A 19570-nucleotide genomic window follows, 5' to 3' on the forward strand; every position below is an offset into this window, starting at 1 on the left:
ATTCTTGTAGACAAAGTGTCCCGTTAAATCCTTTAGCGTCGCCAACCAGCACAAGGCGTGGTGGTCAGTAACGACCGTAAAGTGGCGGCCGTGCAGATAAGGCCGAAATTTTTGGATGGACCAAACAACAGCGAGACACTCTTGCTCGGTAATCGTATAATTTTTCTCTGTGGCTGTTAGCGTGAGACTTGCGTATGCAACCACATGTTCTTCGGAATTTTGCTGACGTTGCAGAAGAACTGCGCTGATACCGTGTCCACTGGCGTCAGTATGTAGAAGAGTGAGTGTGGTGTTGTCGAAATGACAAAGCACAGGTTCGGACGTGAGGGCACGCTTTAGGGCGTCAAAAGCAGTTTGGCATTCGTCCGACCATACGTAGGGAGCTCCAGAAGGAAAGAGGTGATGGAGCAGCGCCGCAATTGTGGCAAAGTTACATATGAAGCACCGGAAATACGAAGCTAGGCCAAGGAAGCTACGCAAGTCTTTGGCGCGTTGAGGCCTGGGGAAACGGAGGACAGCAGTAATCTTATCGGGGTCAGGTCGAAGGCCCTCCTTGCTGACAAGGTGTCCGAGTACTTTAATGGTTTTGCTGGTGAAGTGGCACTTTTTGTATTCAGCTGAAATGGAGCAGCCGAGAGGCATGTCAGGACTTCATCGAGGCGCTGCAAGTGCTGATGGAAGGTCGACAAAGATATGATGGTGTCATCAAGGTAGCATAAGCAAGTCTTCCACTTTAGTCCCCATAATATGGTGTCAATCATCCGCTCAAATGCGGTGGGAGCATTACACAGCCCGAAAAGCATTACGTTAAATTCGTAAAGTCTATCGGGTGTGCAAAAGGCAGTTTTCTCCTTGTCTGCTTTGTGCATGGGGATCTGCCACTATCCGGAGCGTAGAACAAGGTTGGAGAAATACTCCATTCCTTGTAATGGATCTAACACATCATAGATTCGGGGCAGTGGATATACATCTTTGCGGGTTATTTTGTTCAAGGCACAGTAGTCTATGGAAAATCGCGCTGAGCCGTCTTTGTTACGCACCAACACGACAGGTGACAACCAAGGGCTTGAGGAAGGGCGGATTATGCTACCTTGCAGCACGTTGGCAACGGGGGTATTGATGACCTGGCATTGGGCAGAAGAAACGCGATATGGCCGCCGGCGCACAATGGAAGTTCCATCTGTGTGTATGCGATGAACTGTCGTAGAAGTCTGTCCCAGAAGAGGAGAGTGTATGTCGAAGGAGTCTTTATGTTTGGATAACAACGCCAGTAACTCCCCCGTCTGCTGTGACATTAAATCGGAGCTGATGGTACTAGCGAGAACAGAAGCAGGGACTGGATCCATAGCTGTGGGTGGTTGTAAAACAACAGTAGTCGAGGTAAGGACAGAGACAGGCTGTGTGTCCAAGATGCACATGAAAGTGGCGCCTTTAGAAAGCTGAACTGGGTGATTGGTTGTGTAAAGTACAGCCAAAGTGGCCGTGCCGTTGGTAAAGCGAACGAGGCTGGGTGCCAGAGCAATCCCTTTGGATAGGCAACGGGCTGACAGTACAACTAAAACATCACCATCGGTGATGTCAGAGTTATCTACAAGGAGTTGTTTGCAGCCAGGTGGCAGCATACAATCGTCAGCAGTTCGTAAGTGAAGGCACGGTTCGTACACGTCGTCGGAACTGTCGGTCCCTGTCAAGTTAAGGAGGCGTTGACGGCATGAGATGAAGGCAGACGCCGAAGCCACAGCGTTTGTCCTGTTGTCGTCTTCGGCAAAAACGCGATATTTGCCCGCAAATACCTCAATAATAACAAATGGGGCTGTGCGTAGGCCGGGTAGTGTAAAATACTGTGGCAGGCGGACAGGGTGCTAGAGTCGCCAGATGGTTGGGAGCAGTAGCAGGAGCAGGAGGAGCAGTCTGAACGAACACTGGTTGCATAGCCGCAACCTGAGCATGCGAGGTTGACGGCGAAGGAGGGGCACAGCTTGCAGCGCAGGTCATGGAGGACAGCTCCTCTTTGATGATGTCGTGAAGGCCAGGAACGGAAGGTTGAGGCTGGAAAACAGGAGGACTGAGCAGGCCACACGCTTGGAGCTCTTTGCGTATGAGAGGCTGAATCAGCATGTGCAAGTCCGTATCCGAGGAAGGAGGCGTGTCACAGGCGACAGGTTGTAAACAGATGGCCTGCAGTGCATCCAGGTGTTGGCAAGTCGCGATCACATCGTTAATGGTATTCGGATTCTTGATTGCCAGTGCATTGAACGCGACGTGGGCACTGCCCTTTAGGATATGACGAACACGATCAGATTCCGTCATTGTGGCGTCAACACGGCGACAAAGGGCGAGGACGTCCTCAATATAAGAGGTGTATGTTTCTCCGGGAAGTTGTGTGCGTCCATCAAGCTTTTTCTTGGCGACCTCAGAGCAGACGTTGGGGGCGCCGATAATCTGCCGAAGCTGGTGTTTGAATGCCGCCCAGTCACAAGGTGCTCTCGTGGTTAAGAAACCAAGTCCTGGCAACATCAATGAAGTAGAATGTGACGTTGTGAAGCTTGTGCATATCATCCCACTGGTTAGACTCACTCATGCGGCCGTAATTGTCCAGCCAGTCGTCAATATCGTCACTACAAAGGCCAGCGAGCATGGTGGGATCTTGCTGCCGCGTGCTGACTTTCCATGAAGGAACAGCCGGTGGGGCAGAGAAGGTGACGCCGGAGGTTCCTGGTAAATCTTTTTGCGGTATGGTGGTGGAAAGGCGGAGCAAGTGGCAACCTGAACGAAGCTCCAGGGAAACTTGAAGGCGTAGAGGACCAAGGGATCAAGAGCAGCCTCCACCGCTCGATGGTTTATTTAGCAGGTCGCGCGCTGAAGACGATGACGCTGGCCATGATGATGACGCTGGCCATGATGATGAATATATACAGATGAAGAAGATGAAGGAGTAATATAACGCTCACAATATCGTTGTCTACGCCAGCCAAACTCTGACAAAGGTTGAGGCTAATTTCTCAGTCACAGAGAAAAAGCCCTCACTCCAACCACTCTCTGGTTTTTGCTCTGAGGCAGACAGCTGAATTTGCAAAAGTCAGGCCAGGGAAACGCATAAATTTCCAGATGTCTCAGACAATAAGCAGTTACACCCCCACAGGCTTTTCCGACGTAGAGTCTTTGCTGCTCTCTGTGATGTTTTGCATAGGTTCTCCTCGTGCGTCAGTCCCCGCATACCGGTTTTGCAAGAAATCCATATTTGCGGTGCAGGAATCGAACCCACTTGCACCACAGGGTTTGTTAGCCTGTTATGCAGGTAAACATGTGCATAACAGGCAGACATAATATGGATTTCTTGCAAAACCAGTATGCGAGGACCAGGAGTCAAAGGGGACAGTGGCCCTAAAGACACAGGTGTTTGAAGAGGAGACCATGAGATGGCAGAATGCAATGGTGGCTGAATATTCCTTGTGGACGTACAACACTCACAAAACCAACATTAAAATGGAGGAGCTATACGGCGGTGGCAGTGTGCTCCTCTTTGAGGCACGAGCGGGTGCACTGCACATTCTGGCGCCACTTCCGTTGACCCAATATGTCGTACCTGGAGGAGGGAAACCTGGAACACTTAGTCTTCCGGAGTGCCGGTTTGTGTCCACGACACACAGAGGGCACCATACTTGTGCTAGCACTGGGATTTGGGAGTGAGACGGGAGTGTGGTATTGGGGTTGTTTGTTTCCACTTCAATTGTCCATAGCGTTGTGAAACTGGCAAAACAGCTATGCGGTCAAAGTAAAAAGCTTGCATGCCACAATGCAAACAAAGTCTGTTGTGGTCAAGCACTGTGCACCGACTACACAGCTGATCCAGGATAATCTGCGGCTGTCATGTGGCTCTGCTGTGTGTAAGAAGGCTGACATGCCCCGTCGCGCTGGCTTACCTTCAACGACTTGTGGCCTCTGAAATTGCACTGGTGCGAGTGTGATCTTAGAGGCTACGTCTATTGGAACCAGCCTGTGCGATGCACCAAAGTAAAACAGAGGAGTGGATGATACACTGGTCTTTCTCACTGCCACGTTCAAGCAGCGGCTCACTATCGCCATCGCACTTCACTTTCTGAATGTGGCATGTCATGCGGGCTGGCACAAATTGAGAGCAGCTGGGCATGGCCTCTGAGGTTGCACCACTGCAGTTTCAAAGGTCACACTTAGCTGCACCAGCCTGCGTGGCACCGCAGTGAAAGAAAGAAGTGCAATGGTGATAGTGAGCGGCTGCTTACGCACCAGTGTCTGACGGTGTGTCCAACATGGGGATGCAGGAGTTATGAATTTTGGCACTGAATGTGTGCCGAACCCCGTGAAAAGTGCAATGGGTTTGACATGCAAGAATCGGGTATTTTGGGGCTGTGGGGACCAATCTAGTTCCCAATATCCATTGGTAGCACAGTTTTACTGGGTTAAAACAAGTTTTTAAATAGGTAAATCTCTGTGGAAATTTCAAGGGGAATTCTACTTACATTATTATATCCACAACTTTGTTATTTCCCATTTCATTATGACAAAGCTTGATTGTATGCCCTAAAGTTAAAGTGTAATCCATAATGCTGTAACTGCAATATATTTTTCTAAATATGGTCACAACTGAGACCCAGTTAGCAAAAACCATTTACCTTACATTCTTATGCCTCTATTTCTAAACTTAAATATCCACTTGCTTATATATTGCGACGCAGGCATGACAGAGACAAAAATTATTTACTCAATATTTACAGTGAAAAACAACACAAATGGCTGAAGGGCCACACACCAAGCGTTCCACAAAATCGTAGTTTTCATTGCTCACTGAGTTTATCCAAGTGTGCACATTGGTACATGGTGGCAGAATCATTGTCACGGCGCTTGCTGTGATGTGCTTTTAGTCTCGCAACATCAATCGGCAGAACAAGCAAGGCCCAAGGGTAATTGAGGTCACCAAGCTGATGCAATATGCAACGAGAGAGAAGCCTCTCTGAACGACAGAAAGCCGAGCTAGTTGGTAAGGGTTCATTATGCAAAAAAGAAGAGGCATGCAGACAGGACACAAGAGTAGAGAAGTGGACAATACGAACGCCGTTCGTATTGTCCACTTCTCTACTCTTGTGTGCTGTCTGCACGCCTCTTCTTTTTTGCATAATGAAGCCTCTCTGATAGACTAATGTGGTAGCATGGTGGCCAGAGGAAGACCTGAAATATTCTATGCCTGCTGTTGTAGCACGTTTCATGGTCTGATGCAGAGAGTCGGTCATGGGCAACTTGACAAGCTGCACAGGCTCAAGCAATGTTGTCACTGGCACATACAGTAGATAAGTGACCAGCCTAAGGAAGGAGAGTCTCGAATGGCAAAACGTGATGTTGGCCAAACAGTAAATAAAACGGTGAATATTCAGTGGCGTCATACTGTGACGAATTGTACGCAAGGTTAAGAAATGGTAGTGTGCTGTCCCAGTCATGGGCACCAGGTGAAACATTCATGGACAGCATCTCAGCTCAGAACTGCTTGTTGGCCTAGTTGGTGCTTGCTAAAAGACATGTTTTTTGCCGCAAGTTAAAACACACACAAAAGGAAGACACATAAAGGCAATGCGGGCCCGTGTTGTCTTTATGTGTCTTTCTTTTGTGTGTGTTTTAGCTTGCAGCAAAAAACGTCTATCTCAGCTCAATTTAGGTGCTCGATAATCCATTCATCTGTAGATAATAAATGGGGGTGAGCTTATGTTCAGTGGAACAGGAACTGAGGATGTCATCCGTTATTATTTAAAGGGACACTAAAGGTTACTATTAAGTCAACGTGAACTGTTGAAATACCATCACAGAAACCTCGAAACGCTTGTTTCGTGCCAAGGAGAGACTTATTTTAAGAGAAAATGCGTTCTGAAGCGTCCGCGTACCTCTAGCGCAGTTCAAATCGCCCGCCCTCCGATCAAGGAGTACTGACATCATGGTCTCATAGTGACGTTGCGCCATCGGTGAGTAGAACGGCGTCCGCAGACGGCGCTACGGCTTTTCTGCGCAAAACGCGAACGCACGGCCAGAAGCAGAGCCAAGACAGAGCCGACAGCAGAGCGAAAGCGGGAGTAAGGTGGCTAGCGGAAGGAGAAACGAATTACGTCCCACATTACGTACCACAGCACACGGAGAGTCCGTTTTCGTTAAACTATAGGCTGCGGCGAGCTCGCAGCGTGGTCGGCGTAGTCTATGAGAAGCGACGAGCCTTTTCGCACTCGCAACAGGGCATAAAAATGTGCGAATCGACGCAAAACTCTGCCTAGAAACGTGCTTCGCCACAGCCAGGGCTCAATACGACCCAAGCTGGCACGACCCAGATGTCGTTTCCCGCACCGCCACCAGGCGCCGCTACTATACCTCAAGCTCCAGCGCAAGACGCCCATAAGCTGGTAGTTCATTCTATAACGCTAACTTCGACGCTCGTCGCAATGGACCCGAACACCGACAGATTGGCTCGCGACGGTGGGCTGAACTTCAGCGACTTGAGCACCGACGAGCGCGACCTGCTGCTGAGGGCTCGCACTGCCGGCGTCGTTGCGTACTACGACGGCGGCCTCGACACCGGCTCTCCGGAGCGGGAAAGCAACGAGGGCTACCCACGACATCACATGGACGTGGCATTCTCGCCGCTTGTTCCAAATGAAAGTTTCGCGAGCCAGCAGAACCCTCACAGCACGACGCGATAACGAAACTACTGAAACTCCAAAGCGTGCGCGGCGCAGAGTCAAGCGCGCAGAGTCGAGCGAAAACGAAACCTTTCGAACACCCATATTACTGAAGCGTAACGTCACAATGTTATTTTTTCTTAATATCGAATAGACGTAGACAAGTAGCATTTTTTTCCGTCTTTTAATCGAATGAAATGATATTTTTAATACGAGTAGTTGAGTATTAGTAACACAAATTATGAGGAGTCCTTTCGTCATCGGGCTAGTACCGGAATGTCGCTGGGGGGTCTCAAATCGTGTCATGCATTTACCTCAATTTCTCGGTTACTAAAGCTCTGTTCGCGATTATATTGACGCCTTAGACGTTCTAGAACATTGCTCTACCACTTTAACTTGAGTTTCTGGTAACCTTTAGTGTCCCTTTAAAGGAAGTAGCTCCCATGATTGGTGAGGAGCTGCCAAGGAGCACCATAATAGACAGTGACATCATGGAGGAGTGTAGAACAGCTTGGTGGGTGCTGCCTGGGTGATGGTGAAGCGCATGGTGTAGTCTGTCGCAAGGAGTACATAAGGAAGAGGTCTAGGAGGTGAAGGCCAACCCGAAAAATGGTTCTGCTGATATAGCAACAGGATGTAGCTGGCCAGCGCTAATGAGCGCTTGTGACTTAGGCAGTGTTCAGAAGCGGCAACATAGCAGAGCACAGAATGGTACATGCCATACCTGAAAAATATACCATACTTGGTCGTACATACTAAAGTGTTTCTTTCTCTTAAACAGTTCTTCATTGTCGTCTACAAAGTGTTCTTATTCTGTTGTTATTGCTGTCATCATGTTGTTGCATGCAAGTGGAGGAGGAATGCAGTTAGGCACTAAAGGTGGAAGTTATGGATTAACAGCAGCTAATCAGCATGTGTCCTTTGTTTTGTGTTATAAGAGAATGAAAGCAAATGTCCTATGCACAGGAACTACAACCTGCTTTCCTTTGGTGATGAGGCTGAGGAGGAGGAGGAAGAGCTTATGGCTGTCGTCTCCAAGGTAAGCCTTTCACAGCTGAGCAAGCAGAAAAGTGAGTGCAGGCCAGGCATCCATGCTTAATGAAGGCTACTTTGCCACACATGCTGGAGATGTTGCAAAGATACAGGGAGAGACAAAGAAGCTGTCAAAGTATTACTAATTGAGCTGTACTGCGCAGATCGCAGAAGCAACAGAACAGTAGTTGCATAAAAAGTAATTGTAGGATCAGAGTGTTTGTCATATCTGAGATCCACGAGGAATTAACAGGGTACTGTGGGGCCTGTTACCTGTTAACATGGCATTCAAAGGAACAGAACAGTTTAAAAACGGTTGCTGTAAGCATAGAAATAAAGGCTGCAAGATAGAACTCTGCAGGTGTACCTGAATTTCTCCTAAAGGCATTGAAGTCCAAAATCAAGAAAGGGGCTGACAGATGGAATAGCACACTGTGGTATAAAGTTTGTAAACAGGGATAAGATGCCTCAGAAAGGCTGGCCCACATTTCGATAGGAGGGCCTGTCTTCGTCAAAGGCGGCCTCGTCATCCTCGGCATGTTAGTTTTAAAGGGTTAGTGCAGTGACGTCACGTGTGGTTGTTGTCGGTGGTGGTTGGTTATAAAGGGAGAGACATTTCAGAAATGAGTGCTGTCGCCTGACGTCCGTGAGGTCGTTCCCAAGACGAGAGGGGCAAGAGCTGGAGAGTGGGAAGGCGGGGAGAAGAGAAAAGAAAAACAGGGGGGGGGGACACCAAGAGGAAAACGAAAAGAAAGAACAAGGACAAAAAAAGAAGGGGGGCATGGGAGGGCGTTGGGAAAGCGAGAGGTTAGGGAGCATTCAGGGTGTCGTTGCCATGTTTTTGTGGCTTTAAAAGAGCCAGTCAAGCGGTCAGTGCACGAGTAACACAAAAGACCCCCCCCCCCCCAAGAAAAATTCTCCCTCGAACGCCTCGAACCTTCCGTACAGCGGCATGGCGGCAGCAACGGGGGGCGGTCTTTCGCCGCTCTCGGCGGTGTGGGACGATCCATGGGTACTCGTCGCCAGTGTCACGCATATCCCATCTTCGTCGCCAGTGTCACGATCCACCCGGGTTCGTGAACATGAGAGGGCTCTAGGCACCCTCCGATAAACGGACGCTCCGCAGCGTGGTGGTGCTGAATGATGACTGACCGCCAAGCAGCCGTGCTCGTTGGTGTTTATTGCGGTGTGGTGAACAATGTTGCCTGCCAAGCTTAGCAGGCCAGCGAGCCTAGCAGCGGACGAACATTATGCCTGAGGGGGCGTCACATGCTTGCTACACTGTGACCATCAGGAAGCTCCCAACTTAGATCGCAACACCATCGACGGTAACCTTCGGCACAGCTGGCAACAACTAGAACTACCACCAAAACTGGACTTTCTCAGTAAAGTGTACAACCATGACAACCAGTTCAACAAGCAGCCGGACTGGAGACACCACCACACTGCCTGCTCCATAGATTTTCAACACACTGCAAACCCCAAGGTCGTTTCACGGTGACGCGTTCGAGGATGTTGAGGACTGGCTGGACCACCTTAATAGAGTTGCCAGCGTCAGTGAATGGAATGGCCACCGGAAGCTCCAGTATGTCTACTTTGCCCTCGAGGATTTGGCGCGCATCTGGTTCGAAAACCACGAAGCTAGTTTGGCAACCTAGCAAGAATTTTGTAACCAGCTGCACAATATCTATGGAAGTTTAGACCGGAAGGAACAAGCAGAATGGGCTCTCAATTCCAGGAATCAAAGACCAGATGAGAGTGTCGCCATATTCATTGAGGACATGTCACGGCTGTTCTGGCATGCTGATCCCGGAATGACAGAAGAAAAGAAAGTATGCTTGTTGATGCGGGGCGTGAAAGAGCAGTTGTTCGCAGGTCTAGTGCGCAACCCACTAGGTACCATAGCCGAATTCCTCAACGACGCAACAACGATGGAGCATATGTTATACCAGTGGTCGTCGTAGTACGGGTCCCAAACAACTTCACATACTTCACATCTCTCTCGTTGTCCAGGCCATCCCTGGTTTGGCGATCCTAAGGGAGCTCGTGTGCTGTATTGTATGCAAGGAGCTGGCAACAAGTTCATGCAATGTCTCCGCAATCCCACGTGACTGCTTTAAGTGGTGTGGTTTGCGAAGAGGCCAGGCAGCTGGTACAACCGCTGGTCACGTCACCTGTCACAGCCCCTCTCCTGATGTACACTGAAGCCTTAAGATCTCCTATGCCAGCAGTCGGCTATCTGTCCCGCCCACCCACGCAACAGATGACACAGCACTTCTTGAGCCCTCAGTACTTTTCGAGCCCTCTGCCTCCCGCAAGCCCAAGTCAAAAGGTGTGGAAATCCACTGTATGGCGCACTCCATACAATCGGCCACTCTGCTACCATTGTGGTGAAGCTGGTCACCTATACTGAGAGTGTACATACCGCCAGATGGGCCTTCCTGGGTTTTGCACAGATGCACGTCGACCCCGTGAGGGTGAGCGTCCCTGAGCCATTGTTGAGTACTTGGCGAGCCAGCAGTCCCCGACTCTTCCACGATGCCAGTCCCACTCCATCTCTTCGACGTTCTATGTTATCTGGCCAGCACTTGCCGTTCGCTCATGGCGTTGGGGGAAGATCCATTAGGTCCTCAAGCCGAGCCCAAGGAAACTAGGAGCAATGACCTCCGGGGGTGGGGCTGCTGTTAATGGCTCTATAAAACATCCTGCTCCGCCAATATGCCAGCCGACCGCCAACGATTCCCTTTCACCGCCGCTAGCCGTCGACTACAAAAGTGTTTCCGCCGACATCCCCATTCAAGTCGACAACTACCCGCTCACTGCCCTCATGCACACTGGCGCCTAGTTATTTCGTTGGGAGTGCCGGACTAGCTGCTGAACTGAGAAGAGTCACGACGCCATGTCATGGACCAAGTCTTCGGACAGCAAGTGGTCCATCTCTTGCCGCCGATTGGGAAATGCACCGCCAGGCTCCAAATCTATCAGACAATGTACGTTGCTTCGTTTATCAAGTTGCGCGAGTGCTCGCAGAAAGTCATCTTTGGGATGGATTTTCTTTGCGAGCACGGTCCTGCTTTGATCTTTGGGAGCTGGTTATAACGTTTTCTGACAACTGTGCCCTGGTACTGCAAGGTAGTAACCCACGCAAGACAGCATTGCGTGTTGTTTAGGACACTGTAACACTCCCGCTGTGAACTAGTATGTTCGTAACTGTTGAATGCAACTGCGACCATAATAGTAGCGGTATTGTTGAAGGAAATTTATCGGTGCTCTTAGCTCGGCAAGTCTGTGTCGCCCGCAGCATTATTCAACTGAACCGCTGAATGACTGAGATTTTAGTGATGAACGTCAGCGGCGAGTACTAACACCTGGCAATGCGAATGGCTATTTCTCACTTTGAAGATATTAGGGGTGCAATAAGTCCCACGCTTGCTGAGCTTTCTGCAACTGCCAAGAGTAACACCGTGGTTGTCAGTACAGTGTATGTAAATCTTAAGCTGTCAACCACACAGAAAGAGTGAATACAAAGTATTTTATGCATGTTCTGTGATTGTTTCGCATCCATGTCAAAAGTAACACAGACCCTCATCACAAAGCACCGTATTATAACGTATCCAACTGACCATCTGGTGCATCAGCATGCCTACCGCGTGTCAACAGAGGAGCAAGAGGCAATTCGTTGTCAAGTGAAGCAAATGCTAGGTGACGATGTAATCCAACCCTCAATCAGCCCATGGGCATCGCCCACTGTACCTGTCAAGGAGGGCGGCACTCTTCGGTTTTGTGTGTATAACCGCAAACTGAACAGGGTGACGAATAAAGATGTCTACCCTCTTCCCTGCATAGATAACCCTCTAGACAGTCTTCGACATGCCCAATGCTTCTCCTCAATGGATTTACGCAGTGGATACTGGCAGATAGAAGTTGATGAACGAGATTGCGAAAAGGCTGCTTTCATAACTCCTGACAGCCTGTACAAATTTAAAGTGCTGCCTTTCGGATTATGCTCAGCTCCCACCACCTTTCAAAGGATGATGGACACTGTGCTTTCAGGTCTTAAGTGGGAATCGTCTCGTCTATTCAGACAATGTCATTGTTTTTTTTTCTGACATTTGAACAACACTTGCAGTGACTTCAGTCCGTGTTCCTTTGCCGTTCGATCTGCAGGCCTGTCATTAAAACCTGAGAAATGCCATTTTGGTTATCAGGAACTAAAGTTCCATGGTCACATTGTTGCCACATTTCCACCACCAGCCAACAAATGTGACGTGCGCCGCTTCTTGGGCCTCTGCTGATACTACAGGCACTTTGTGGAAAATAAGACAGCAGAATCCCTCACTCGTTTAGCAAAGGAGCATATCCCATTTGTTTGGGATCTGTAGCAAAGAGCTGCCTTCTCCGAGCTTCAGCAGCACCTCCAGACACTGCCCTTATTTTGATGAAGATGGTGACACTGAACTGCACACTGATGCTAGCAACATCAGCCTCGGTGCAGTCCTCATGCAGTGGCAAGATAGTGTTGAACATGCTATCGCTTATGCTAGCCGCACTTTAATTTTTGCAGAAACGAACTACTCTACCACCGAAAAGAAATGCTTAGCTGTCGTCAGGGCGATAGCTAAGTTCCGGCCATATTTATAAGGTAGTCCATTCAGAGTGGTTACCTACCATCATGCCCTTTGTTGGCTAGCCAATCTCAAATACCCGTCAGGACGTCTTGCCAGGTGGAGCCTTTGTCTTCCAAGAATTTGATGTAACAATTTTCTACAAGTCTGGCCTGAGGCACATTGGCGCTGACTGTCTTTCACCCGCTTCACTTGCAAAGGTGTGAAGTGATCCTGACAATAGTGGTTGTTTCTTTGCGCTGTCAATATATATGACTTGGCTTAGCAAAAGTGGAACGATTTAGTATTCGGGCAACTTGTCGACTGTCCTGAAGGCTGAAATTCATAACCTCCTCGGACATTGACACGTTCACCATCATTGTTCTGTCTCCGCATTAATGTCTTGTATAAAAAGAATTTCTACTCATCGGCGACTGGACATCTCTTTGTTTCATCCGTGCTGCATGCCGATACTCTGTCCGCCTGCCACGATGAGCCCCCTTCAGGCCACTTGGGATTTGCGCGTACTTAACCCAAATTTGACAACACTATTACTGGCCTTAGCTTGCCGAGAAAGTGAGGCATTACGTGAAAACTTGCTGCGACCGTCAGCGCCTAAAGAAGCCACCTCAGTGATCAGCCGCTTTCCTGAAGCCTATTACACTGCCAACACAACCATATCCATAAATTGGCATGGACTTGCTCGGACTCTTCCCTAAATGTTTTGCTGCCAACCGGTGGATCGTGACTGCAACTGATTTCTTGAAACGATACAGCAAAACTGGAGCCTTTCGGCGAGCCACTGCCAGTGACATCGCGCACTTTTTCATCCACATTGTCCTCTAGCATGGTGCACCAGCAGTAAGTCATAACAGATTGTGGTACAGCTTTCACAGCACAGATGATGCACGACATCATGACACTTAATGGAACAGCTCATCGCCGAGCCACTGTATACCATCCCCAGACCAACGGTCTTATGGAGAGGTTAAAAAGACAATTGCTGACATGCTTTCCATGTATGTCGATAGCAAACACAAGAACTGGGACGATGTTTTGCCTTACGTTACATTAGCCTACAACACTGCTGTTCAAGAAACTACTGGGTTCACTCCTTTTCGTTTGCTCCACGGCCATGAGGCAACTACCATGCTGGACGCCATGCTCCTCCCCAAAAAATATGAGATTACCATTGACACGGAGAAATTCACCCGGCTCGTAGACACAGCTTGTAAGCTCGCACACGAGCGAATCCAGAATCGGCAATCCATAGACTCCCAGAGGTATAACGCTCGCAATCGCGAGGTTGTCTGCCAGCCCAGTGATCAAGTTTGGGTATGGACCTCGATTGTCCAACGCGACTGGTCAGAAAAGCTACTGCGCCAATACTTGAGCCCTTGCAAAGTCCTCTGTCACCTCAGTGAGGTGAACTATGAAGTTCTCCTTGAAGACACTAGTCAGCAACCCCATCACATGCAGCCTACGGATATTGTCTATTTTTCCGGGAGGAAACTGTGCCACTCACATTCATGAGGCCATTCTCACTTCCACTCGCCTTCATCCCGCTTGTGTGACACTTTCCTTTTCACAAACTTTATCAGTGTTGCCATGTATGTGCTTACAGTGCTTACAGTGCTTTTGGTTGCTCAGAACAGGCGCTGAATCGATGCAGCTTCACATGTGACAGCTTCGCATTTGCGAAGTCGCGGAAGGAAAAAGCCGCAAAATAAGTAAACTTTTACATTCAGTGGTGTGTTTTATCTTATTTAACTGTTGCTAATAAGGTGTTTATGTTTTCTCTTCTCCAGTTTAAACAAGCGGGAATGAAAACATGGGTTTCTTTTCAGAAGCGCTCTCACTTGTGCACATTTTGCCTCCGTAGCTTTCCCTTCATTGCCACAGAAAGTTCTCCGTGAGTATAGTCACATTCACAGCTGGCTCTGAGTTTGCAAAAACAACCAGATGAGTATCGCACACAGTTGTTTGACAGTTAGCAATGTCTAGTGTTGTAGGAGGTTCAGGATCCAATAGTCCCACAGTTGATGCAGAGGCTTTTTCGCGTTGAGGACTTAGGTGGTTGCCGTGCCATCGCTGAGACAGACAGTAGCTGCTGACTGACCTGTGGTGCTCACTACGCATGCAGGTACTCATGGTGGGCTTTGATGGAAATTCTTTGCAAGTATGTTGTCTCCCACATTTGGCAGTGGAGAAGAACGGCACCCTCTGTTGGCATGCACCTTCTGCTTAAACTGTCATAGCAGGACTGATGTGTGTAAACTTGGGCGAAGAATGCTTAAAGGTGTCTTGAACTTCCTTCCCACGAGCATTTCACATGGTGCTCTGCCAGTGACCTCTTGTGGTATGGTTCTATAATGAAATAAGAAGCTTGAAATTGGGGTTTAAAAAGATCCACAATCGCTCTTCTTGATTTTGTTCTTGACAGTCTGTACGACACACTGTGCCACACCATTAGAAGCTGGATGGTAGGGTGGTACCAGCATTCGACGCATCCCATTCCGTGTCAGGAATTCCAAGTATCCCACTTGCAAAGCTAGGTCCATTATCAGACACGATGATGTCCGGCAGTCCATGCGGTGCAAATGCTATCCACAGTGCTGTGATGACAGCATCCGTTGATGTTGATGCCACTGGACAGGCTTCAACGCATTTTGAATAGGCTTCAACAATGACGAGGAATGTATGTCTCAGGAACAGGCCCCCAAAGTCAACATGAAGCCTTGACCAAGGCCTCTGTGGAAATGGCCAGTGTGTGTGCTGAATGCATTGAGGTGTATGCTGATAAGCTTGGCATGTAGCACAACCCTTGTCACCATCAATTCACTGTCATGTCACCATCAATTCCCAGCTACCAGACATGGCTTCTGGCAGTCAACTTGCTTTTCTCAATGCCAGGATGCCCAACATGATGAAGAGTCAGGACCTTGCCTTGCAGAGATTTTGGGATCAAAACTCTGGAACCTCATAGCAAGCAGCCTTCATGGAGGCTGAGTCACTGCTCCTTGCTGTGAATGGATTGCCCTCTGGTCCAACTGGGAGCCCTTCTCCTTGCAGGAGAGCAAGAACTACGTGACTCGGGAGTGGATCATTTCTTGTAGCCTATGCTACGACAGTTGGTGGCAAGAGTACCGGGTATGCTTGTTTTCAAGCATGAAGGTTTCAGCAGGTGCAGGCAGATAACGCTATTCGTTGGCAGATGTAACCAACTGAGGGCACCAGCATGACCCAAATCCAGACCAGGCTTGTACACAAGCTTGTACTTGTAAGCAGAAAATTGCAGTGCCCCGTCTGACTAGTCGTGGTTAAGCTTGCTCAGGAGCAGGCTTATCAGCACTCGACAATCCCAGTAGTGGTTTATGATCCATGTAAGCAGTGAAAGGAATGCCCCAAAGCTACTGGTGGAACTTTTTAACTTCGAATATGAAGGCTAGTGCCGCTTTGTCAATTTGGCTGTAGTTTTGCTCTGCACTAGACAAGCTTCAGGATGCAAGAGCAATGGGCAGTTCTCAATCATCAGCTTCTTGATGTGCCAAAAGTGCGCCGATCTCATACGGAGATGCATCGGAACTGAGACACAGTGGTTTCTCTGAATCGATATGTACTAGGACAGGAGCTGATGTTACCAACTGCTCCACCGTAGTGAATGCATCTTCTTGCTCTTCTCCCCGCACACATTTTTTCTTATTCATGAGAAGCGAATGTAGAGGTGGAGGCATCCAGAAATTTTGGGAAGGAAACGCCTATAGAAATTCACAAGCCCAAAAAAGCTTTGGAGTTCCTTGATGTCACAGGGGCAGGTGCGTGAAGGATTGCAGATACCTTGCTCAAGCATGGAGATAGCACTTTTTTGCTTATGATGTGCCATAGGTACTCCACCTGTGACACAAAAAGTGACACTTCTCGAACTTCAACTTGAGTCCAACATCACAAAGTCGATAGAGAACAGCACTGAGGTAGCAACGGGGCTCTGAATCATTCAGGCCAGTGACCAATATGTCATCAAAATATACTGCAACATGTGGCAGTCCTTGAAAAACATTCTCCATTTCTCTTTGGAACAAGGCTGGTGCCAATGAAGCGCCAAAAGGAAGACGTGTATACTGAAATAGCGCCATACGTGTGGAAATAGTAGCATACTTCCTAGAATCTTCAACAAGAACTATTTGCTACTAGGCATCCCTCAAATCCAGTTTGGTGAACTTTTCACCCCCAGACAGCATGGCCCAAAGGACCTCAATTCTCGGAATTAGGTACTTTTCTAACGTGGCCACAGGATTAACAGTAAACTTGAAATCTCCGCAAATTCTGACACGGGCACCCTTCTTAGCCACTGGAACAATAGGAACATCCTAAGCTGAAGAGGCACCTGGCTCAAGAATGCCTTCCCTCTGTAGGCACTGAGGCTCTTGTGACACCCCATCCTTCAGGGCAAAGGGCAGGGGCTTGAAAAATTTGGGTACCACATCTTGCAGAATGAAAGTTCCAAGGCTCTGTTCAAATAGCTCAAGAAATGCTTGAATGACATCCTCATTAACATCAGAAACAGCAAGAACGTCTGCTTACCGGATAGCAACGTCAATGCAAAGTCTCGAATCCAATTGCGACCTAGCAGTGTTGGTGACCTAGCAGTGTTGGATGTTCCCCAGTCAGGAACGAAGACGTGACACAGCTTTTCTGTCGCGGAACTGTACTGCGACAGCTTTTGCCTTGAACTTTTGTGAGCTCACCCATGTAGCTCCATAGGAGCACATCCAATGGCATGACAGTCACCGAAGGTAGTAACTCTTGAAGACTTTTTTTTTTTTTTGCAATGACAGAAACGCTCGCATGGTGTCCAGCTCCATACAGAGTGGCTTGCCGCAAACACTGATGGTCACAGTGAAGGGCGGTGAAGGCGCGATGGTGTCGAATGGCCACAATGTGAACACATCAGCAGCTGCGTTGTTGTCAACTGTGTTGACTTGGCGTGTTCCACTTGACATTTTAGAAGGTGGAGGCACGGAACCGTGTAGTCTTGTAGACTTGCCCTTCTGCGATGAAGTGTGTTTTCTCTTCGAGTTGCACACTCAAGCAATGTGTCCCTGCTTTTGGCAGTAGTTGCACGTAGTGCTGCTGTGCTTGCACTCGGTCACAATGTGTTTCTACCTGCATTGGTAGCATGAAACATGCCCCTTCGATGCCACAACCTTATGCATAGGAAACAAACTTCTGCTGGAACTGGCTATCTCGCCAGCATCTTTCTTCGCAGCTTCCATGGCTGGCAAGTGCAGTTTTCACGGCGTCTTCATACTTAAGGTCTGCTTTCTCAAGCAACCTTATCTGCACAGCTGTGTCATTGATGCTGCACACGATACGGTCCCTGAACATATTGCCAAGCTCTGTTCCAAAGTTGTAATATTCCGAGAGACGTGTGAGTGATGCCAAAAAATCACTGATGGACTCTCCCTCCGTGAACGCGTGTGTGGAACCTAAAGTCCTGAACAACAGCAGATATGGCTTGGGGCAGTAATGGTCACCCAGAATGGAAATAATTTCTTGCAAGGTTTTGTCTCACGACTGGGCGAGTTTAACGAGATCCCGCAAGAGATCATACATCTTCTGTGCAAACTGTGCAAACTTCAACTGGCTTTTATTGTGACAGCGACATATATATACGCTTCCACAATCAGAAAAAAAAAAAAAATCCTGTTTCTCTTTTTCTGATCGTGAAAGCGTATATATATGTCACTGTCACAAAGCCAGTTGAAATTTGCACATGTTCTGTGTCCCTTCTTCGTTCTACGTCCTGTGCACTGCTCGTATTTCTATCGATATACTTCTGCATTACGTACAATTTGCAGTGCTAAGTTCGTGTGCCCAGCAGCTCATATTGGGGTGGGATTTTCTTTCTACGGCCTCCACCTCCATCTCCTGCTGGCAACCCATTCTCCACATGACCGACACAACCTATTCACTACATGCAGATGATGCACCACTTCATTTGCTTGCTGCAGAAGATACCGCGCTACCTCCTCGCCATCAAAGAATTGTTACTATCACGTCTGATGTCATTGACCGCGGCTACGTGCTCGTACTACCATCTGCACGCTGTATCGCAAGAGGGATTGGTTTGATAATGGCTCTGCACTTCTCTACGCTACAAACTCAACATCCTAAAAGATTGTCATACGTAAAGGTAGTACATCGGCTTGTGCCACTGAATCGGAGTCTATCTCTGTTGTTTCCTTTAAAGCAGCTTTCTCTGAAGTTCCTTCTATTGGACGGACTGCATCTCCTTCACCTCTTGCAGCTGCCATCAGTTCTGACCTGACACCTTCACAGTCACAACAGTTGCTTGCTTTGCTCCAAAAACATGCTTTGTTTGACGTGCATTCAGCTTCGTTGGGAAAGACTTCGATTACCACGCATTAGATAGACAGATGGTACATTAATAGTGCGCCGTCGATTGTATCGCGTATCGCTAGCCAAGAGGAAAGTCATTGACGAGAATGTCACCGACATGCTCCAACGGAACATAATATGCCCCTCTGCTAGCTGTTGGTCATCCCCCGTTGTTTTGGTTTGCAAAAAAAGATGACTCTGTTCGATTTTTTGTCGACTACCGAGCACTTAACAAGATCACACGTAAGGATGTATACCCTGTGCCGCGAATAGATGATGCCTTGGATTCCCTGCAGGGTGCCGAGTACTTCTAGAGTCTTGATCTTCGTTCTGATACTTATGCATGAGGACGATAAAGAGAAAACAGTGTTTTCAATACCAGATGGGCTCTACTAGTTTAATGTCACGCCCTTCGGCCTCTCCAATGCGCCGCATTGTTCGAGCGCATGATTGACACCTTTCTTCGTGGCCTGAAGTGGAAGACTTGCTTGTGCATTCTGGACGATATTGTTGTTTTCTTGTCAGCCTTCTCTCAGCAGCTGAAATGTTTTGGATGAAATTCTCACGTGCCTTGCCAATGCTGGACTTCAGCTGAACACCAAGAAATGCCATTTTGAGAGCAAGACAATCAAGGTATTAGGTCACATTGTGAGCAAAGACGGCATTCGTCCTGATCCTGACAACGTTTTGGCAGTTTGGCACGTCCCTTGTCTTAAAAAGACCAAAGATTTGCGTAGTTTCCTAAGCCTCGCTTCCTATTTTCGCTGATTCATACGACACTTCGTCTCAATAGCGTCACCTCTGCACAAATTACTGGGTTCTAATGTTCCTTTTGTGTGGTCT

At 48.3% G+C, this 19570-nt stretch overlaps 1 protein-coding gene across 2 annotated transcripts in view; it reads left to right on the top strand.

Annotated features, from left to right (window-relative positions):
- Positions 1-19570, top strand: part of LOC142580185 (spliceosome-associated protein CWC27 homolog) — a 373861-nt gene that overhangs the window by 189239 nt on the left and 165052 nt on the right. For both annotated transcript variants that reach the window (XM_075691069.1, XM_075691068.1), the window contains one exon: positions 7659-7731. In XM_075691069.1, coding sequence (XP_075547184.1) covers positions 7659-7731 — 73 coding nt within the window. The remainder of the gene's footprint in view (positions 1-7658; positions 7732-19570) is intronic.

This window comes from Dermacentor variabilis, chromosome 4, assembly GCF_050947875.1.
Source record: "Dermacentor variabilis isolate Ectoservices chromosome 4, ASM5094787v1, whole genome shotgun sequence".
Lineage (NCBI taxonomy): Eukaryota > Metazoa > Arthropoda > Arachnida > Ixodida > Ixodidae > Dermacentor > Dermacentor variabilis.